At 44.8% G+C, this 23069-nt stretch overlaps 1 protein-coding gene and 1 pseudogene across 1 annotated transcript in view; one reads left to right on the forward strand and one right to left on the reverse strand.

The window, feature by feature from the left end:
* The first annotated feature begins 3942 nt into the window (after positions 1-3942).
* YLPM1 (YLP motif containing 1) overlaps positions 3943-23069 on the forward strand; it is a 100835-nt gene continuing 81708 nt past the window's right edge. The window contains exon 1 of the mRNA XM_049770288.1: positions 3943-4956. Within this exon, the coding sequence (XP_049626245.1) occupies positions 3943-4956 (1014 nt within the window). The remainder of the gene's footprint in view (positions 4957-23069) is intronic.
* LOC126004969 (uncharacterized) lies at positions 11454-11583 on the reverse strand (annotated as a pseudogene).

Raw genomic sequence — 23069 nt, forward strand, 5'->3', positions numbered from 1 at the left:
TTGCAAGCTTACTTTAAATGCAAAATCAGGATTAGGAGGAAGTAGGGAACATCTAGAAACTTGATCTTTCAAGGCTTGACTCTATAGTTTCCCCAAGAATGAGCTTCCCTATTTCTTTTGTGTGTGTGTGTGTGTGTGTGTGTGTGTGTGTGTGTGTGTGTTTTGGGTCACACCCGGCAGTGCTCAGGGGTTACTCCTGGCTCCATGCTCAGAAATTACTCCTGGCAGGCACGGGGGACCATATGGGATGCCGGGATTCGAACCGATGACCTTCTGCATGAAAGGCAAACACCTTACCTCCATGCTATCTCTCTGGACCCGAGCTTCCCTATTTCTTTTATTTTTTTATTTATTATTTTTTTTCTTTTTGGTTTTTGGGTCACACCCGGCGGTGCTCAGGGGTTACTCCTGGCTGTCTGCTCAGAAATAGCTCCTGGCAGGCACGGGGGACCATATGGGACACCGGGATTCGAACCAACCACCTTTGGTCCTGGATTGGCTGCTTGCAAGGCAAACCCCACTGTGCTATCTCTCCGGGCCCCCGAGCTTCCCTATTTCTAAAGGAGGGTCAATAGTCAAGAATTGAATTCTGGTTACACCCTTGATTGCCAGAAACTGCAGTTGCAAAGAGAAAAAATGTCTTTTGCTTTTAGGGCTGACTATATCCAGAAAAAGGGGTTCTCAAATAAACTGGTGCTGGAATTTTTTTGTTTTTGTTTTTGGGCCACACCCGTTTGACGCTCAGGGGTTACTCCTGGCTAGGCTCTCAGAAATCGCCCCTGGCTTGGGGGGACCATATGGGATGCTGGGGGATCGAACCGAGGTCGGTCCTACGCTAGCTAGCGCTTGCAAGGTAGACACCTTACCTCTAGCGCCACCTTTCCGGCCCCCAGAGGGCCTTTTGAGGAACCCCGTGGGGGTTAAATTAGTTCTACCCACCAGGAAAATCTGAGGATACATCTGGTGGGCTGAGCCCCCTAAAAGCTTAGGTATGCCCTACAAGCTTAGGTATGCCCTGGCAGTGACTCCTTGCTACTCGCTCAGAAATTGCTACTGGCTTGGGGGACCATATAGAATGCCGGGGATTGAATCGAGGTCCGTCATGGGTCAGCTGCATAGAAAACAAACGCCGTACCGTTCACCATTGCTCTGGCCCCTAAGATGGCTGATTATTGAAAATTTTGCATACTAGGTCAGAGGGCTTATGTAGGTGCTTTTCTCAATTTCCCAAGAATAAGAAGATGAAGATGGACTTCCTTAGAATATCTAGAACAATACCTCCATTATCTTGGAAAAAATGTAGGGAACATGGCAAGACCTTTTCAAATGGTTGTACTGTCATCCAAGATGCTGAAACAACCTTGTTAATGAGGAAGGGTTCCGGTAATAGAACCTAGCTGAACCATATAGGAAAGGAAACACACAGAAAAATATAATCCACTTTCCTCACCTAATTTAATTTCTCATTAATATAAATTTTCTTCTCATAATTTCTAATTTATTTTTCTTCCCCTTCCTATATGTCTATGTACAAATAAATATAGATAGCCACAACTCATGGTAACTGTGGTGTTCAGGGGCTACACCTGGTTCTGCTCAGGGATCATTCCCAAAGTACTCAAGAAAAAAACGAGTGGTTAGGGCTGGAGAGATAGCACAGCAGTAGGGCATTTGCTTTGCACATGGTTGACCCATGATGGACCTGAGTTTGATTCCAGGCATCCCATAAGGTTCTCGAGCCTTCCAGGAGCTATTTCTTAGCACAGAGCCATGAGTAATCCCTGAATGCTGCCAGGATGGCCCAAAAACCAAAAACTAAAAAAAATAACCCCGCTCTCACCCAAAAGTGGTTGATTGTACTCGGGAATTATTTGTGAGATTGTTCAGAGGACTGTGTTCAAGGACTGAACCGACAACAGGCCTACATGCAAAATATGCTCTCAGCCTATTTAGCAATATCTCCATCTCTCAGCTTTTAAAAAAAATACATGATAAAATGTATAATTTTCTGCATCTAATAAGATTATTAGTGATTGTTATAGAAAATAACATTAAGCTTTACAACTTTCTTTTTTGGTTGATTTTAGCCCACATCCAGTGGTGCTCAGGGCTTATTATTCCTGGTTCTATGCTCAGATACCACTCTCAGCAGTGCTCAGAGGACCATAAGGGATGCTGAATTAAATCCAGGTTGGCTATGTGCAAGGCATGTCATGACCTGCTGTACTATCACCTATCACTCACTCTGGCCTTCTTTCCTTTTTTTTGTTTTTTGTTTTTTGGGTCACACCTTGCAGCACTCAGGGTTTACTCCTAGCAAGCTCGGGGGACCCTATGGTATGCCAGGGTTCGAACCACCGTCCTTCTACATGCAAGGCAAACACGCCCTACCTCCATGCTATCTCTCCAGCCTCGTACATTTTTTTTTTTATAAAAGAGAATTTCAATGGAAAATATTAAAAATACGAGTAAGTGGGATTTCTGATGTGGGTACTGTTCTCACAACTAATATAGTTATAACTAATATAATTAGTTTCATATAGTTCATAAATTCTATAATTGGTTTATTATGAAAATTCACTAAGCTGTACATTCATGATGTACAAATTCAAGTAAATGTTACCCTGTTATACATTTAAAGCAAAACAACTAAATTCTGAAAATGAGTCCCTTTCCTGAAGAATACCCAGATGCTCCACTTTCTACTCTTTTTTTCTTCCTAAGAGAGATTAACCATCTCTCTGACTTGCTATGACAGATGAAGGTCAAACTTTCAGTGAGACACAGTTGACAAGGTAGCACATGTGGGATTCTAGGAGCTAGGTAGTTTTATTCCAGAACTCTGTGTGTGAGAGCGTTTTGTTTCCTGTGATTCACACATGCCCAAGAAGTAAGATTTGGGTAGTATTAGGTTAAGAAGATTGACTTAGCTTTTTTGTTGTTCACTCTAGGTAGCCTCTGCCAGATATTTTGTTTTGTTTTGCTCTCTGTATTTTTGCTGAGAATCTCCCACACGCATCTGTATGTGTTGAATTATTCAAAAAATCTAAAAAAAAAAGCTTATTTATTCCTGTTTTACAATTCCTGCAAAGATTCCCTCTTACACACCTACCTGTCTTTATGAATGTATGCAGACTTAGATTCTTTTTCAAACGACATTTTTATTCTTCTCAGATTAGTTTCCAGTTGAAGAGAAGTACATTTATTCATTTGGAAAAATAAAACTGGCATCTTTACAGGGTGGGTATTTTTAATTTTTTTTTGTTCTTTTTTCAATCCAAAATCAGGCTCAGCCTCTCCATTCTCATTTCCACCCCCTGTTGGACAAATGATTCTATCGTTTCCTTTCTAGACCTTCTCTAGGTTCCTAATCCGAAATCATTCCTACTTATACCTTATTTTATCATTATTATTATTATTTTTTTTTATCCCTGTTGCCATTGTGAATCAGAATCTCTCTCTCTCTTTTTTTTTTTTTTCCCCTTCATTCAAAACTGAACCCTTGAAGCCACAGAAGGGGTTCTCTTCCCACCAAGCCTCGCCGGGCGGGCGACACTCTATGGTCGCTCGCTTCCAAAGAGCGACGTCCGATTCCCCGCGACATCTACCCTCGCCCGACAGCAGGGGGCGACGGCGAGCCGTGGAACGCGGGGCCGCTCTAGCTCGCCTTTGTTCTCCGCTCGGTAGCCACTGCGCAGGCGCAGTGGGCCCCAGCGCGGCCTTCTCCCGCCCCGCCTTCCGGGTCGCGCATGCGCCGTGGGCGCGCTCGGAGGGAGGCTCGGCTCGCACGCTCCCGGGGGTGGCCTTGCAAGGCGCCGAGAGGCGTTCGCCCCGTCGCCCGGCGTCGCCGTCGCCCGCAGCTGCGCCCGGAGGTTCGGTTGCGACGACTAACGAGCGGCGCGGGGGCGGGGTGGGCGCCCGCTGCTCCCTTCCGCCTCCGACATGTACCCGAATTGGGGCCGCTATGGCGGGAGCAGCCATTACCCGCCGGTGCCGCCGCCGCCGCCGCCAGTGGCGCTTCCCGAGGCCTCCCCGGGGCCCGGCTACGCCAGCTCCGCCGCCCCGAATGCTGCCGCCTCCGCCGCCGCCTCGGCCTCCTCCTCCTCGGCCTCGGCCTCCTCCTCCTCCTCGGGCTTCCTGAGCTTCCGCGAGCAGCACCTGGCCCAGCTCCAGCAGCTGCAGCAGATGCACCAGAAGCAGATGCAGTGCGTGCTCCAGCCCCACCATCACCTTCCTCCTCCTCCTCCTCCCGCCGCCGCCGCCGCCCTGCTCCCCCCGCCCGTGATCGCGGGTGCCGGCGGGGGCTACGGAGACTGGCAGCCCCCGCCGCCCCCCATGCCCCCGCCCCCCGGGCCGGCGCCCCTCAGCTATCAGAAGCAGCAGCAGTACAAGCATCAGATGCTCCACCATCACCACCAGCAGCATCACCAGCAGCAGCAGCAGCAGCAGCGAGATGGGCCTCCTCCTCCTCCTCCTCTGGTTTCTATGGAGCTGGATTCACCCCCGGCTTCTCCAGCTGCACCCCCTCCAGGGTCCTACCTGACCCCTCAGCAAGCCTACCTGCCACCACCACCCTCTTACTACCCGCCCGCCGCCGCAGCCCAACCCTTCCTGGCCCAGGCTCAGCCTTCCCCGTCGCAGTCGCCCCCTGCCCAGGCTTCGTACCTGGCGCCCACCCCTTCCTCCTACTCGAACTCCTCTTCCTCCTCGCAGTCCTACCTGAGCCAGGCCCAGACCTACCTGCCCTCTTCTCAGGCCTCGCCTCCCTCCCGGGCTTCCCAGAGTCACCCCAAAGCCCCACTCTTAGCTCCTCCTTCGGCCACCCCCTCCGCCTCCGCCGGGAGTAAAGCCACGGCCCAGTCAGAGACTTTGGAGAGTGGTGGCGCCAACAAGAGCACTGACCCACAGCAGGCTGCTGCTGCCCTGGAGCCAGATCCCTCCACCATGACTCCACAGGTAAGAACAGCCTGTTTTCACCTAGCCTCTTTTCTCCTAGAGGGAGAGAGCACCAAGAGAGCAGGCCTCTGCTCCTCGTTCCTGCACATCACTAGGGATTGACACTGCCGACTGAGGATTCCATGGAAGCCTGTGGCCTGGTGGTAGTTCTGCTCTGTAGGTCCTTAAGGAGCTGGATGACAAGACCACAAATGATGTTTTAAGGACCCCCCCCCCCCCACACACACACACATACCGAGGAGTGATTGCTCACTTAATGTGCCTTGGTCTATTTTGACCAACTCGCCATGTTGTTCTTTGGTAAGGGTCTTGTGTGAAAATTGTGTGTCTAAGGAAGATTGTCATTTGCGACTCCGTGTTAAGAAACTTCTCAGAGGGCTGGTACTTGAAAGGTACATAAACTTTTTGAACAATTAGCGTCTGTAGAAAATTATTTAGGCCCCACTGGGAGCTGTCAGCTTCATGCGTTGAGAGTTCTCAGCAAATCGAAGGATGGAAATTTTATCAGGAGCATTCTAAATATGTTAGTGGTATTATCGGTAGTGCCTAAGTGAATCTTGACTTAATTTTGTTTTGGGCCACACCCAATGGTGCTCATTGACTCTTGGCTTTACACTCTGGCATTACTTCTGGAAATAGTTGGGTACCACATGGGATGTGAGGGGCTGAACCTGGGTTGGCTGTATGCAAGCTCCCTATAGTCTTCTCCAGCTTCATATCTTTGGAGAACATATTGATCATCTAAGGAGTTGACCCCTATGTCATTTTCTCACATCATTTAAATTTTAAGATATGGCCAGTTTGCTGCATTGCATTGTTACTTTCAGGAGGAGAGTCTTGGGTCTTGGCTAAGATGAAAAAAGTTTGTGATAACTCTTTCTTTATGAATAAGTGACATCTGTTTCTTCTAGGCAATGTTTAAAGTGATGCTTCCCACAGAGTGCTCAGGAATTGGTGGGATAGTAGAAGTAAATTAATTCCCCCTTATGGAGATAGTACAGCAAGTAAGCCACTTGCCTTGAGGACAGCGACCCTGGTTTGGTCCCACATTTGGTCCCCCTCCCTCAGCACCTCCTAGAGTTAGGCCTGAATCTCTCCTTCCCAAAAGGACTTTAGAAAAAAGAAGATACTCCTACACCCGGTGATGCTAATGGGTTACTTCTGGATCTGCATTCAGGAATTACTCCTGTTGTTGCTCTACGAACCATATAGGATGGTATTGAACCCAAGTCAACCAAGGGCAACTCAAGTGCTGCACTATCTCCATTCCTTCCCTTTTTATTTTTTTTAAATATCTTTATTTAAACACCGTGTTTATAAACATGATTATTGTTGGGTTTCAGTCATAAAAAGAGCACCCCCTTCATTAGTGCAACATTCCCATCGCCAATGCCCCCATCTCCCTCTTCCCACCTTTGTTATTTCTTAAAATTGATAGACACTTAATGGTTACTAATAATCTATGGAAGAAAAGAATCATTTAATCTTAAATTCAGTTTTGCATATATAAGAGTCCTAGGGAAGGAATAGGAATGCAGTGTTCTCATTTTACAGAGGTTTGACATAAACTGAAACAAGTAAGCAAAGTGTCTTTGCATCACATTAGAAGGTGAGACTTGAGATGCTACTGTAATAGAATGAGTTCTATTGCAGAATTTCTCCTTTTCCACTTCACTATGGAATTTCCAAATGGTTTTGTTTTCAAATATAAGTCAGTCCAAGTCAAAATATAACCTTCTCCTACTGTTTTTTTTTCTTTTTCTTTTTGGATGGGTCCTTAGGGGTTTCTTCTGGCTCTGTGCTCAGAAATCTCTCCTAGCAGGCTCAGGGGGACTATATGAGATGCCAGCGATCGAACTCAGGTCTGCCACTTGCAAGTCAAGTGCCCTACCTGCTCTGCTATTGCTCCTGCCCCTTCTAGACATTTATTTTCTGACTTTTTAGAGATAAATGTGTTGTATTTTTTTTTAATGTGTTGTATTTTTGACTTTGGGGGGAAAGGAGAGAACTAGTCTTTAATAGAAATATTATAAACACTACATTTGCTTTTCTGATTTCCTATTCTTGTATATCATGAACTGTTTTTAGAGCTTTTTTTTTTTTTTTTAATATTTATTTTGGGTTTTGGACTACACCCAGTGATGCTCAGGGATTACTCCTGGCTCTGCACTTAGGAATTACTACTAACAATGCTCATATAGGGACCATATAGGATTCTGGGGACTGAACCCAGGTCAGCCATGTGTAAAGCATGCACTTTCCCTCTTTACTATTTCTCTGTTTGGTGTTTTGAGCTTTGGATATCTTGGGACTCCAGTTCTTTGGTGAGGGCTGAAAATAATGTGGTGGAAGATGAGGTTTGAGAGGTAGCCTGCATTATGTTGAACCTTATAAGCCTATTTAGGTTTTCTCACCTCTGACTAGAATTCATCCAATTTTTTCAACCTTCTCTCCCTCACTTAACAAGCTATGCTGCACATATTAAATAATTAAGGAAATTCTTTTTGTTCTTGTTTGGGGCCATACCCAGCAATTCTTAAGTGGTATTTTTTTTTTTTTTTTTTGGTAGTGGTGGGGCATTTGGGCCATACCTGGTTGTGTTTAGGGGCTACTCCTGTTTCAGAGCTTGAGGGAAGTCAAATATTCAGGGAACCATGTAGTGCGGTTACATGTAGGGGACCTGCGGCTCTTGAACGCAAACGTGTGGTCTGCCTGGTGTATTCTCTGTCTAATCCTATCAGAGATTTTCTATGAATCATTGCTTGCATTTCACCTATTTGGTTTTGTCATTCAGATTTTAAGTTCCTGGCATACTGTGACCAGCTCGCTCATCTTCCCCATCCCACCTCACCCCTCTACAGTGCTCAGGGGTTACTCTTTTCTCTGTTCAGAGGTTGCCCTCATTGGTGCTCTGGGGGAACCCTGTGATTGGTGCCAGGGATGGAACCCAAGCCTCCTGCATGCAAAGTGTGCACTGTAACTATCTCTCTAACCTCCTGTTGCTTTTCTTTTCATCCCCTGTAGCACCTAGGACAGTACCTTGCAAAATTTAGGCTTTCCAAAAAAGAATTGGAAAATTCCAAAAAGTTTTGTATCTTATAAAATATAAAAGTTGTCATGATTTAGAATTGGCATACTTTGGTTTATTAGATGATAAATATTTTCTTTTTTTTGTCTGGTTTTTTTTTTTTTTTTTTGGGTCATACCCGGCAGTGCTCAGGGGTTCCTCCTGGCTCTATGCTCAGAAATTGCCCCTGGCAGGCACAGGGGACCATATGGGATGCCGGGATTTGAACCACTGGCCTTCTGCATGGAAGGCAAATGTCTTACCTCCATGCTATCTCTCTGACCCGATAATAAATATTCCTTATTTCTTGACCCTTGTGCGTATTTATTGTTCTTTGATTAGTATTTGCTTATTTAAATTTGTATGATGAAATATTTTAGACATATAGAAAAGTAGAGAAAATGGTATGGTTCCCCTTATGGTAGCGTTCTCTAGTAATTTAGATTTAACAAGATTTTGCCATTCTTCACCTAGGGCATTTTCTTATTTTATTTTTTTATTTAAAAATTTGTTGTTGTTGTTTTTCTTTTTGGGGCCACACCGGTGGCGCTCAGGGGTTACTCCTATGTCTACACTCAGAAATTACATCCCATACTCCATATGGGATGCTAGGTATGGAACCTGGTTCGGCCATATGCAAGGCAAATGCCCTGCTGCTGTGCTATTGGTCCAGCCCTTAGGTCATTTTCTTTGTGGGGGATCATATTTGGTGGTACTCAGGGCTTACTCCAGTTTTTTGTTTTGTTTTGTTTTGCTCCTACTTCGGTCAGTGCTCTGGGAGTCATATGTGGTGCCAGGGTAGCCTTCTGTAAGGCAAGAGCCTTAACTACTGTAGCATCTCTGGCCCTCATCAGACCTTTTAAATTTTGCTGCTAAATTTAGTGTTGTTATGTTTGCAGTGCTAGCTTTGAACCCAAGAACTTTATGAATGAGAGGCATCACCGCACTTGGTGATGCGCAGGTGTTTCTCCTGGCTATGTGCTCAGAAATGGCTCCTGGCTTGGGGGACTTTATGGGACACTGGGGAATCTAACCTTGTTCGTCCTGGGTGAGCCGTGTGCAAGACAAACCACTGTGCTATTGCTCCGGCCCCATGCATGCATTTTTAAAGCACTGAGCCACATCATCAGCCCCAGCGTATTTTTTTTCCCTTGTGTTGGAAGCAAGATGAGTTTGAGGGAGTAAGTGGAACTCAGGAGGGGGCCAGCTCCAAGGTTTTCAGAAATTCAGGACCTGTCATTTATTTAAGAGGGCCTACAAAATTAAGGTGTATTTGACCCCATGGCCATCTCCCTCCTAAAAGGATGACAAAATGAGTTGCTTTTCATCCTCATCGTTTTACTCCTGTATATCAAACTTGGGGATGTGGACCTGCTAGCCCCTGGGAAATTGACCTTCACTTTTGTCGAGTCTAGTGATACACTTGTTCAGCAGTGTGGATTGACATGACTTGGCCAATGTGGGCCTTGACCACCATGCCCTGGAGCCTTCCAAAGGTACCCACATATCTGTGTCATTCCAATTTTAGTATCTGTACTGCCGAAGCGAGCACACACCCACATATCTGGACCCTAAGACTGGGAACAGTAATACTTATGGGCAGTCATTCTACTGCAGAGGACTGTGTCCATGGTCCCTTTGTTTCTTAAACTTTTTCTTTTTTTCTTCTTTTGTTTTTTGGGTCTCACCAGGCAGCATTCAGGGGTTACTCCTGGCTCTATGCTCAGAAATTGCTCCTGGCAGGCCTGGGGGACCCATATGGGATGCTGGGATTCGAACCACCATCCTTCTGCATGCAAGGCAAATGCCCTACCTCCATGATATCTCTCCGGCCCCTCTTAAACTTTTTCTGTTCGCTATTGCTTTTTATTTTTAATTTTATTTTGTTCTTGGACTGTATTCTGTTGTATTTGGTACTTACTCCTGACTCTATACTCAGGATCATTCTTGTGGGGGTTGGGGGACCATATAGGGTGTTGAGATTGAACCTAGGTCAGTCGCATACAAGGCAAGTACCTTATCTATTGTCCTATCTCTGTTGTTTTTTTTTTTTTTTTGTTCTTTTTGGTTTTGGTTTTGAGGCCACACCTGGTGACTCTAGGGTTACTTCTGGCTCTGCGCTCAGAAATCACACCTGGCGGACTCAGGACCATTTGAGATGCTGGGGGATTGGACCCGTTCATCTTGATTTGGTCAAATGCCAGACAAACGCCCTATTGCTGTGCTATCACTCTGGCCCTGTCCTATCTCTTTGGGCTCTTGCTAATTTTTTTTTTACCCAAGAAATTTTTTTTGTTTTTGTTTTTGGGTTACTCCTGGCTCTGCACTCAGAAATTGCTCCTGGCGGGGGGCCGGAGTGGTGGCGCCAGGGGTAAGGTGTCTGCCTGGCCCACGCTAATCTAGGATAGACTTGGGTTCAATCCCTGGCTTCCCATAGGGTCCCCCAAGCTGGGAGCAATTTCTGAGCGCATAGCCAGGAGGTCACCGAGTGTGGCCCCCAAAAACCAAAAATAAATTAAAAAAAGGGGAGGGCCGGAGAGATAGCACAGCAGCGTTTGCCTTGCAAGTAGCCGATCCAGGACCTAAGGTGGTTGGTTCGAATCCCGGCGTCCCATATGGTCCCCTGTGCCTGCCAGGAGCTATTTCTGTTTTTTTTTTTTTGTTTGTTTTGTTTTTGGTTTTTGGGTCACACCTGGCGATGCTCAGGGGTTACTCCTGGCTGTCTGCTCAGAAATAGCTCCTGGCAGGCACGGGGGACCATATGGGACACCGGGATTCGAACCAACCACTTTTGGTCCTGGATCGGCTGCTTGCTATTTCTGAGCAGACAGCCAGGAGTAACCCCTGAGCACCACCGGGTGTGGGCCCCCCCCCCCAAAAAAAAGGAAGTTGCTCCTGGCAGGCTTGAGGGACCATATGGGGTGCCAGAATTCGAACCATGACTGTCCTAGGTAGCTGCGTGCAAGGCTAACAGCCTACTGCCCTACCGCTGTGCTCTCTTCAGCTCTCACCCAAAAAGGTTTTTTTTTTTTTTTTGTTATACCCAGCATTGCTTGGGGGTTACTCCTGGCTCAGTGCTCAGAAATCGCTCCTGGCAGGCACTGGTGACCATATGGGATGTGGGGATTTGAGCCACCTTTGGTGCTGGGTCAGCTGCTTGCAAGGCAAACACCCTACTGCCGTGCTCTCTCTCCAGCCCCCCCCTTTTTTGGTACCCAAAAAGTTTTTATGCTACTCTGGGTTTATAAAATAGGGATACAAATGAAACATTTACTTATAATGTTTAGTTGCTTTCCACTGTTAATTGTTTTGGATCTTTTGGGGAGGTTGGAATGTTTGTCCACTACCCAAGGGACCATGTTTGGTAGTGGGATTGAATGGGGGCAAGTCTTTACCCCATATCCTATGTCCAGCTTCTGTTTCACATAGTGTACGAAGCAAGGCATTAGGGCAACCTATGAAAGCAGTAGGCTGAGACACTGCCAGGGAAGCTGCTGTTTGTAGCCATCAACATACCAGGCCCCAAGGGAAAAAGAACAGGCGTGCTTAATTGGCTACAGAATGAAGTGAATATTTTACTTTGTTGTTGTAGTTGTTGTTGTGCCATACCCAGTTGTGTTGGGATCATTCTTGGTAAAGCTCAGAGGACCATATAGTACCAGGGATTGACCTTGGGTTGGCTGCATGCAAGGCAGCCCTACCTATTGTGCTGTCTTTTGTCTCTAAATATTTTATTTATTTATTTATTTATTTATTTATTTATTTAGGTTTTTGGGCCACACCCGGTAACGCTCAGGGGTTATTCCTGGCTATGTGCTCAGAAGTTGCTCCTGGCTTGGGGGACCATATGGGACGCCAGGGGATCGAACCATGGTCTGTCCAAGACTAGCGCAGGCAAGGCAGGCACCTTACCTTTTTTTTTTTTTTTTTTTTAATTTAACTTTTTTTTTTTTTATTTAAACACCTTGATTACATACATGATTGTGTTTGGGTTTCAGTCATAAAAGGAACACCACCCATCACCAGTGCAACATTCCCATCACCCATGTCCCAAATCTCCCTCCTCCCCACCCGACCCCTGCCTGTACTCTAAACAGGCTCTGCATTTCCCTCATACATTCTCAATATTAGGACAGTTCAAAATGTAGTTATTTCTCTAACTAAACTCATCACTCTTTGTGGTGAGCTTCCTGAGGTGAGCTGGAACTTCCAGCTCTTTTCTCTTTTGTGTCTGAAATTTATTATTGCAAGAATGTCTTTCATTTTTCTTAAAACCCATAGATGAGTGAGACCATTCTGCGTTTTTCTCTCTCTCTCTGACTTATTTCACTCAGCATAATAGATTTCGTGTACATCCATGTATAGGAAAATTTCATGACTTCATCTCTCCTGACAGCTGCATAATATTCCATTGTGTATATGTACCACAGTTTCTTTAGCCATTCGTCTGTTGAAGGGCATCTTGGTTGTTTCCAGAGTCTTGCTATGGTAAATAGTGCTGCAATGAATATAGGTGTAAGGAAAGGATTTTTGTATTGTATTTTTGTGTTCTTAGGATATATTCCTAGGAGTGGTATAGCTGGATCGTATGGGAGCTCGATTTCCAGTTTTTGGAGGAATCTCCATATCGCTTTCCATAAAGGTTGAACTAGACGGCATTCCCACCAGCAGTGGATAAGGGTTCCTTTCTCTCCACATCCCCGCCAGCACTGTTTGTTCTCATTCTTTGTGATGTGTGCCATTCTCTGTGGTGTGAGGTGGTATCTCATTGTTGTTTTGATTTGCATCTCCCTGATGATTAGTGATGTGGAGCATTTCTTCATGTGTCTTTTGGCCATTTGTATTTCTTCTTTGTCAAAGTGTCTGTTCATTTCTTCTCCCCATTTTTTGATGGGATTAGATGTTTTTTTCTTGTAAATTTCTGTCAGTGCCTTGTATATTTTAGAGATTAGCCCCTTATCTGATGGGTATTGGGTGAATAGTTTCTCCCACTCAGTGGGTGGCTCTTGTATCCTGGGCACTATTTCCTTTGAGGTGCAGAAGCTTCTCAACTTAATATATTCCCATCTGTTAATCTCTGCTTTCACTTGCTTGGAGAGTGCAGTTTCCTCCTTGAAGATGCCTGTAGTCTCAATGTCCTGGAGAGTTTTGCCTATGTGTTATTCTATATATCTTATGGTTTGGGGTCTGATATCGAGGTCTTTAATCCATTTGGATTTTACCTTCGTACATGATGTTAGCTGGGGGTCTAAGTTTAATTTTTTGCAAGTGACTAGCCAGTTGTGCCAACACCAGTTGTTGAAGAGGTTTTCCTTGCTCCATTTAGGATTTCCTGCTCCTTTATCAAAAATTAGGTGATTGTATGTCTGGGGAACATTTTCTGAGTATTCAAGCCTATTCCACTGATCTGAGGGTCTGTCCTTATTCCAGTACCATGCTGTTTTGATAACTATTGCTTTGTAGTAAAGTTTAAAGTTGGGGAAAGTAATTCCTCCCATATTCTTTTTCCCAATGATTGCTTTAGCTATTCTAGGGTGTTTATTGTTCCAAACAAATTTCAAAAGTGCCTGATCCACTTCTTTGAAGAATGTCATGGGTATCTTTAGAGGGATAGCGTTGAATCTGTATAATGCCTTGGGGAGTATTGCCATTTTGATGATGTTAATCCTGCCAATCCATGAGCAGGGTATGTGTTTCCATTTCCGCGTGTCCTCTCTTATTTCTTGGAGCAGAGTTTTATAGTTTTCTTTGTATAGGTCCTTCACATTTTTAGTCAAGTTGATTCCAAGATATTTGAGTTTGTGTGGCACTATTGTGAATGGGGTTGTTTTCTTAATGTCCATTTCTTCCTTATTACTATTGGTGTATAGAAAGGCCATTGATTTTTGTGTGTTAATTTTGTAGCCTGCCACCTTGCTATATGAGTCTATTGTTTCTAGAAGCTTTTTGGTAGAGTCTTTAGGGTTTTCTAAGTAGAGCATCATGTCATCTGCAAACAGTGAGAGCTTGACTTCTTCCTTTCCTATCTGGATTCCCTTGATATCTTTTTCTTGCCTAATCGCTATAGCAAGTACTTCCAGTGCTATGTTGAATAGGAGTGGTGAGAGAGGACAGCCTTGTCTTGAGGCACCTTACCTCTAACGCCACCGCCTGGCCCCATTTATTATTTTTTTTATGGGCCACACCCTCTGGTTCTCGGGTATTCCTGGCTCTGCACTCAGAAATCACTCCTGGCAGGCTCAGGATCATATGGGATGCAGGGAATTTAACCTGGGTCAGCCATGTATAAGGTAAACACTCTACTTGTTGTGTTATTTCTCCTGCCCCTATTTTTTAATCTTGGTTTTGTATTTGTGCCATACTTGGTGGTGTTCAGGAGCTGCTCTCTATGCACTGCTTGAAGTTGTTCCTAGCTGTTTGTAGGTTAACCATGTGGTGCCTGGAATTGGACCCCAGCCTCGATGTGCAAAGCATGTACACTCCCCTTAGCACCGTGCAGTAGATAGATATTGCACCATACCTCCCAGTATTCAGAGAGCTACTCTTGGCTCTATGCCCTTGCTCTTGCTCCTTGAAGTGCTTGGAGACCAGTACTAGGAGTAGAACCAAGGACCTCTCACATACAAGGCAAGTGCTCTACCACTGAGCCACATCCCTGACCTATCCATATATTTTTAATTGGCATTTGAAATAGAGGCATCATTCTTTTGGTTTTGGGGCCACATCTGGCAGAGCTTGAGGAGGGGACCATGCATGCAGGGGTTCAGCTGGGGTTCCTGCATGCAAAGCATGCACTCCAGTTCTTTGAGCCATCTCCTGTCCCTGAAAAGAGACCCTTTCTTGGGTAAATGGAACACTTAATGGAATGAATGCTCTTCTTTGTATTATGGAATACCTGATTCATTCAGAGATTCTCCATTGTATCACCATACTAATAGAATTAAAAATAATTCCTTGATATGTTTACATTCATACTGGACTCATTAACGTTTTGTTGGTTTTGTTGAAATAAGGATTTAGACAGTATTGGACAGGAGAATTATTTCTTATGGATGATTTTTTGTGCATTTAGAATATTAGCCATATCTCAGAGTTCTAACTAGATGCCAGAAGCAGCTCCATTGATGATTAGCTCTGTCTTCTATTTTTCTTTTTATTGGGGGATGGGGGGCTGAGGTTTGGGCCACACCCAGCACCTCTTGGGGGACCATATGGGATGCCAGGGATTGAATCCGAGTTAGCCATGTGCAAGGCTATGCAATTGCTCCAACCCCAAGGTCTCATTCTTGATTTTTTTTTGGTTTGTTTTTTGGGTCACACCCGGCAGCGTTCAGGGGTTACTCTTGGCTCTACGCTCAGAAATGGCTCCTGGCAGGCTCCGGGGACCATATGGGATGCAGGGATTCGAATCACGTCCTTCTGCATGCAAGGCAAATGCCCTACCTCCATGCTATCTCTCCGGCCCCTCATTCTGTTTTTTTTTGTTTTGTTTTGTTTTGTTTTTTGGTTTTTGGACCACACCCTGTGGTGCTCAGGGGTTACTCCTGTCTGTCTGCTCAGAAATAGCTCCTGGCAGGCACGGGGGACCATATGGGACACTGGAATTCGAACCAACAACCACCTTTGGTCCTGGATCAGCTGCTTGCAAGGCAAACACCACTGTGCTCTCTCTCCGGGCCCCGGCCCCTCATTCTTGATCTTTGCCTCAAAAAATCATTTCTTCTTTGGAGGTTGGAACATGGTGAATATTTTACACCCTACCATTTCTTTGATATTTATTCTGGAATTCTGTAAAGGAAAAATTGAGGTGCTGGAAAAAAAAAAAAAGGAAAAACATCACTTGTGAACTTGCCTGTTTATTGTGTTTTCTTGGGGAGAGGGAGGCACAACTGACAGTGCTCAGATCTTATACCTGGTTCAGTGTTCAGTGATCACTCCTGATGAACTTGGGTGAACCATATAGGGTACCAGGGTCAGTTGTGTGCAAGGCAGTTGTCCTACCCACTGTACTGTCTCTCAAAACCCTTGGTGATTGAATTGGAAATATAGATTGTATAAGATATGATAAATGCATGATACTCTTTCACTTCATTTTTGACTTACCAGAGTAAAAGGCTGATCTAATGAACTGTGTTTCTTGAAAATTTTACTTCTCTGTGATCATTCCTAGAGTGGGCAGTGTCACTGCCACAGTGATACTAGAATGGTCCGTAGGTGTTGATAGTACCCAGGAATGCAATTTTGGGGTATTTTCTCTGGTTATTTGTAGAAGGTTGATTTCCAGGGGACTCTTGAGTAAGGAAGGGCAAGCCAGATAAAAAAATTTTTTTTTTTGTTTTTTGGGCCACACCCATTTGACGCTCAGGGGTTACTCCTGGCTATGCGCTCAGAAATCACCCCTGGCTTGAAGGGACCATATGGGACAGTCCCTCCTACGCTAGCGCTTGCAAGGCAGACACCTTACCTCTAGCACCACCTTTCCGGCCCCAAGCCAGATAAATTTAAGAATTATGACTTTAAAGACTTAGGTAAAGTGCCTTACTTTTTGTTTCATGAATCATAATTTTATTTATCATTTTATTCACAAAATATATTGGCAGAGTCCTTGGCTTTGGATAGAAATTTTATGTTTATTGTTTTTTTCCAACTTTATTTTATTATTTATTTTTGGTGTGGACTGTTTCACTGCTGGTCCTCAGGGGCTACTTCTGGCAGTGCTTGGAACATGAGACACAGGTCATCAAATCTGGACTTTAGCACTTAGCACATTGGGCTATCTTTCTGGTTTCTTATTTTATCGATTGGTTGGTTGGTTGGTTGTTTTGGGGCCACACCAGCGGGTCGCAGAGGTTACTCCTGGCTCTGCGCTCAGAAATCACCCCTGGCAGTCTGGTGGAACTGTATGGGATGCTGGGGATCCAACCCTGGTTCGTGTTGGGTCACCAGTGTACAAGACAAACGCCCTATTGCTGTGCAATTGCTCCGGCCCTCTTATTTATTTATTTTTTATTTTTTTTGGTTTTTGGGCCACACCCAGCGGTGCTCAGGGGTTACTCCTGGCTGTCTGCTCAGAAATAGCTCCCGGCAGGCACAGGCACGGGGGACCATATGGGACACCGGGATTCGAACCAACCACCTTTGGTCCTGGATCGGCTGCTTGCAAGGCAAACACCGCTGTGCTATCTCTCCGGGCCCCCTCTCTTATTTATTTTAAAGTTTAATTATTTTTTTTTGGGTCACACCCAGCAGCGCTTAGGGGTTACTCCTGGCTCTACGCTCAGAAATCGCCCCTGGCGGGCACAGGGGACCAAATGGGACGTCGGGATTCGAACCATTGTCCTTCTGCATGAAAGGCAAACGCCTTACCTCCATGCTATCTCTCTGGCCCCAAGTATTTATTGAGTAGCAAAGAAATGCCAAATAAATGTGCTTAGTACATACTGGTGATAAAATAGTGAATTTGATAGATATGATATGATAGATGTGACATCTGCCATTATTGTTTTGTTTGATGAGGGCAAATCACTAAGCAATCAGAAAAGTACAGGATGCTATGTAATCTAAATTGATTGTACCCTTTACCTACGGAACAGATAAAGATGAACTTTTTTGTTTGTTTGTTTGTTTTTGGGTTATACTTGTCTGCGCTCAGGGGTTATCCTGGCTCTGCTCATGAATCACTCCTCGCCGGCTCAGAACCATATGAGATACCGGGATCAAACTGGGTCAGGCGGGCCTGGAGAAATAGCACAGCGACGTTTGCCTTGCAAGCAGCCGATCCAGGACCAAAGGTGGTTGGTTCAAATCCCGGTGTCCCATATGGTCCCCCTTGCCTGCCAGGAGCTATTTCTGAGCAGACAGCCAGGAGTAAGCCCTGAGCATCGCCGGGTGTGGCCCAAAAAACCAAAAAAAAAACCAAACTGGGTCAGCTGTGTGCAAGGCAAGTGCCCTAATGTGCTGTCGCTCCAGTCCAAAGATGAACTTTTTGTATTTATAGTCTTTTTTTTTTTTTTTTTTGGTTTTTGGTTTTTGGGCCACACCCGGTGACGCTCAGGGGTTACTCCTGGCTATGCGCTCAGAAGCCGCTCCTGGCTTGGGGGACCATATGGGATGCCGGGGGATCGAACCACAGTCCATCCAAGGCTAGCGCAGGCAAGGCAGACACCTTACCTCTAGCGCCACCGCCCGGCCCCTATTTATAGTGTCTTAATTTGGTAGAGAACAAATGTTATTAGTGTTGTTGTTTTTGTGTGTGTGTGTGTGTGTGTGTGTGTGTGTGTGTGTGTGTTTTGGTGTTTGGGTCACACCTGGCAGCACTCAGGGATTACTCCTGGCTCTGTGCTCAGAAATCACTCCTGACAGGCTCCGGGGACCATATGGGATGCCGGGATTCGAACCACCGACCTTCTGCATTAAAGGCAAACGCCTTACCTCCATGCTATCTCTCCGGCCCCTGTTGTTGTTGTTACTTGGGCATACCTGGTGATCCTTGGGGGGCTATTTGGGCTGTAGCGTAATTCTCTCCCCCCCCCTTTTTGGGGGGTGAGGGGCACACCCTGCATCTATCAGAAATCACTCCCGAGGCTCTATCAATCATATGGCTCAGGAACCATATGGAATTTTTGGGGATCTAACTCATGTCAGTCTCTTGCAAGGCAAACACTCTACCTGCTGTGCTATTGTTTGGCCCCTTCCTTTTTTCTAATTAAGGTTCAGTGTATTATAACATTGATAGGTTTCAGGTGTGCATGATTGAAAATCAGAATCTATGTCCCCTTTGTCTTGATTTATGTTCCCTGTCCTGGGAACAAATCTTTTTTGAATTACTGAAAATAGTTAGAAAGTCTAACTGAATGGAGAAGGTCTTCCTCAATGGCATAACTGAAACCTGAGGAGTAGGTAGGAGTTAACCAGGAAGATTGCAAGGGAATTTAAGTTCAGTAAGACTTACTAAAAGCTCAACATGAGAAAGATAACAAAGCAGATCTGACAGTTTTGAAATTTCACTTTGTATGCAAGGCTGTTTGCAGACCTGGGTTCAATTCCTGGCATTCCATGTTCCCTGGCTTGTCAAGAGCGATTTCTGAGTGCAGAGCTAGGAATAACCCCTGAATGCTGCCGAGTATGCCTCCAAAAAATGAAAAACCAAAAAGGAGAACAATCCAAAGTGAGTGAAATCAGAAGGAGCAAGAGTGATGTCTAGAAAGGATAGTTATATTAGAATATTGTCAAGCAGAAGATAATACTAGTGCCTTGGATTTGGATAACGATAGGGGAGAACCTGAAAGATTGGAGAAACACTTAGCAATAGAGGGCTGGAGAAAGATAGTACAGCAGGTAGGGGCACTTGTCTTGCATCTGACCGACCCTGGTTCGATCTCCAGCATCTCTTGTGGTCCCCCTTGCACCATCAGGAGTAATTCTTGAACGGAATTGGGAGTAATCCCTGAACACTGTTGGGTGGGTCCTAAAACAAAAACAAAGAAAGTAGTAATACTTGATAGTAGGAATATTGAGAATAGTAGTTGAAAGAAAAGGGGTCAAGAAAGATTTCTGGGAAGAAGAAAAAAAAAGAAAGATTTCTGGGTTCCCAGGTTCCAGTGGGGCGAATGGTGGTCCCGTTAACTAAAATAGGTTAGTTAGCTCATAGAGGATTAGAAGAGCAGATGGGGTTGTGTGTGAGTTGAATGTTATGCATAGTTTGAGTTCCTTGTGATAAGATTTTAGATGCCCAATTGGAAGTTAGGTATAGGTTTGAAATCTGGAAGCAGGATTTGCAAGACAGGATAAATTTGAGTCATCAACATAAAAATATTACTTGAAAGCATAGAAATAAATGATAGCTCCTAAGGTGTGTGTGTCAAATAAGAATAAGGGTTGAAGATTATTGACACAATGCTGCAGAATTCCATATGCAGAGAGGACAAATAGGTAGATGGAAAATCAGAAGTGAAATTCCAGAGTAAATGGGAGGGCTTTTTTTTTTTTTTGGTTTTTGGGCCACACCCGGTAATGCTCAGGGGTTACTCCTGGCTATGCGCTCAGAAGTCGCTCCTGGCTTGGGGGACCATATGGGACGCCGGGGGATCGAACCGCGGTCCGTCCTAGGCTAGCGCAGGCAAGGCAGGCACCTTACCTCTAGCGCCACCGCCCGGCCCCAATGGGAGGGCTTTTTAATTTTTACTTTTAGGAAAAGGATATGGCAAGCTGTCATGTACTCTTCGAAAGGTCAGACAAGATAAACGTTTTATTTTGTGTTTACTGACATGTATGTTATTGTTGACCTTGGTGGGAGCAGTTTGATAGTGACTGAAGCCAAAGTGCATTGATTTGAGGAGTGATGGAAGAAATAGGGCTGGCAACTCTTTCAAGAAGTTTGACTGAAGGAGAGAGAAATGAGGGCAGGAGTTGAAAGAATCTGTGAAACTTTTTTAAAGAAATGATTAGGATTATCTGGCGATATTAAATCCTGGAGTAGATGTTAAACCTAAAATAAATATACTTTGATAAATCATACTTTGTTTTGTTTTGTTTGTTTTGGGGTCACACCCGGCAGTGCTCAGGGGTTACTCCTGGCTCTATGCTCAGAAATTGCTCCTGGCAGGCTCGGGGGCCATATGGGGTGCCGGGATTCGAACCACTGTCCTGCATGCAAGGCAAATGCCCTACCTCCATGCTATCTCTCTGGCCCCAATAAATCATACTTTTTCTTAACACTTTTTTTTTTGGAAGTACCAGGGATTGAGGCCAGAACTTTACACATGCAGAGCAAATACTCTGGCTCTGAGCCACACCTTGAACAGATTTAAAATATAGACACTCAATTTATTGTTTGGTCAGGTTTGTTTCTTCTCCTTTTTTTAGACTATGACATTGAACATTTTATTTTTATGGGTATTTATAATATTGAACTGGATAGGAAAGCCTATTTTCTAGAAGTAATCTTTAAAGCTTAAATCTTTCATATATATACATCCTTCTTTATAGTTTCCTAGTTGGAACATCATTTATTTCTTATTTACTTACTGTGTCTGTACCAAAAGGTCAGCAGTGCTTTTTGAATAAGCTAGCATCTTTATATTTAATGATGTTTATGACAGGTGTTTTTTCTGTGCCTTTTGTTTTTATTTTTGGGTTACACCTTACATTGCTCAGGGGTTGTTACTCCTGGTTTGCACTTAGGATTTACTCCTGGAGGTGCTCAGGGGACCTAATGGAATGCTGCGGATAGAACCCGGGTCAGCTGAGTGCAAGGCATAGCATATATGCCCTACCTGCTATACTATTGCTCTTGCCCTTTCTTACATCCTTTTCAAAACTCCTTTCAGTCTCCTTTTTAAAATTGATTTATCACTAGTTAACAATACTTAAAGCTTTCCAGGGTAGGACTTTCTACCTTTATTGTATGTAACTCTCTGGCCCCCCTCTCAAAGTTCCAGTTCAGTCTCTTTGAATGTCAGGATTCTTCTCTGTCTGTGAACTTAAACCCCACCTTTGGGGAGCTGACTGATAAAATGGAGACCTTAGAACTGCTGAGTCCTGGTCCTGGTTCATTTGCAAGGCCATTCCTTTCTGAAACAGTGATATACATCCTGTTTTGAAGTCACTGAATACATCTCTGAATGATGTCATCATTATTCATTTGTAGAGCTTTTTAAAAGGCTTTTTAATAATTTATTAAAGACCATGTTTACACAGTTATTCTTAATACAGTTGTTGTTTTCCAGTTACAGAATTGTTCATGATTGGGAGATCAGAGTAATAGCATAGTGGCTAGATCATATGCCTTGCATATAGCTGATTTGAGTTTGATTCCCAGCACCCATATGGTCCCCTGAGACTGCCGGGAGTAATTTCTGAGCTCAGAGTCAGGAGTAACCCCTAGCACCGCTGGATGTGGCCCCAAAATCAAACCAAACAAACAAAAAAAAATCCCCAAAGTTGTTTATGATTAAGTTTTAGTCATAGAGGGCCCGGAGAGATAGCACAGCGGCGTTTGCCTTGCAAGCAGCCGATCCAGGACCAAAGGTGGTTGGTTCAAATCCCAGTGTCCCATATGGTCCCCCGTGCCTGCCAGGAGCTATTTCTGAGCAGACAGCCAGGAGTAAGCCCTGAGCATCGCCGGGTGTGGCCCAAAATCAAAAAAAAAAAAAAAAGTTTTAGTCATAGAATGTATCCTTCACTGGTGTACATTTTCTGCCACCCATGCCCCCATTTTCCCTTCTGCCCTCCCCTGCCTGCTTCTGTGATAGACATTGTTGTAGAGCTTTACGATTATTCCAAAACTTGGCTGGAGCGATAGCACAGGGTGTATGTAGGCCATTTGACTTGCAGGTGGCCAACTTGTGTCTTATCCCTTGCATCCCATATGGGCACTCAAGTATGCCAGGAGTAATCTCTAAACATAGCTGGCTGGCAAGCCCCTTCCCTACAAAAAATATTCCAAAGCTTGATCTAGGGTTATACTATATTCGATTTCTTCTTGTTAACTTTATTAAGTACAAATTATGCATATTGTCAGTGAATCAATAAGTACATGAACCCTTAGTAGGTTTTATTTGGGGGGCTTGATACTACAGAGCAAGGCTAGAGTCTGAGGATTTAACACTGCTCAGATCTGCAGTGCTGAGACCACCAGAGCTCTCTGTGTTCAAGGCCTCAAGTCTATACCCAGTGATGTTGTAGGGGGGTGGTAAAACTGGGGTCTTGAGCATTCAAAACATGTTCCCCTGATCTCTGTGCCTTCTTCCCATATGGTCCCCCAAGCCAGGAGTGATTTCTGAGCACAGAGCTAGGAATACCCCTGAGTATACCGGTTGTAGCTAAAAAAAAAAAAAAGGAAGGAGGGTCTTATTTTTAAAAATGTGGGTGCAGAAAGGTAGAACAGGGGCCCAGAGAGATAGCACAGCGGCATTTGCCTTGCAAGCAGCCGATCCAGGACCAAAGGTGATTGGTTCGAATCCCGGTGTCCCATATGGTGTCGTTCCCCCCCCCCCCCGTGCCTGCCAGGAGCTATTTCTGAGCAGACAGCCAGGAGTAAGCCCTG

The sequence above is a fragment of the Suncus etruscus genome, chromosome 3 (genome assembly GCF_024139225.1).
Source record: "Suncus etruscus isolate mSunEtr1 chromosome 3, mSunEtr1.pri.cur, whole genome shotgun sequence".
NCBI classification, from domain to species: Eukaryota; Metazoa; Chordata; class Mammalia; order Eulipotyphla; family Soricidae; genus Suncus; species Suncus etruscus.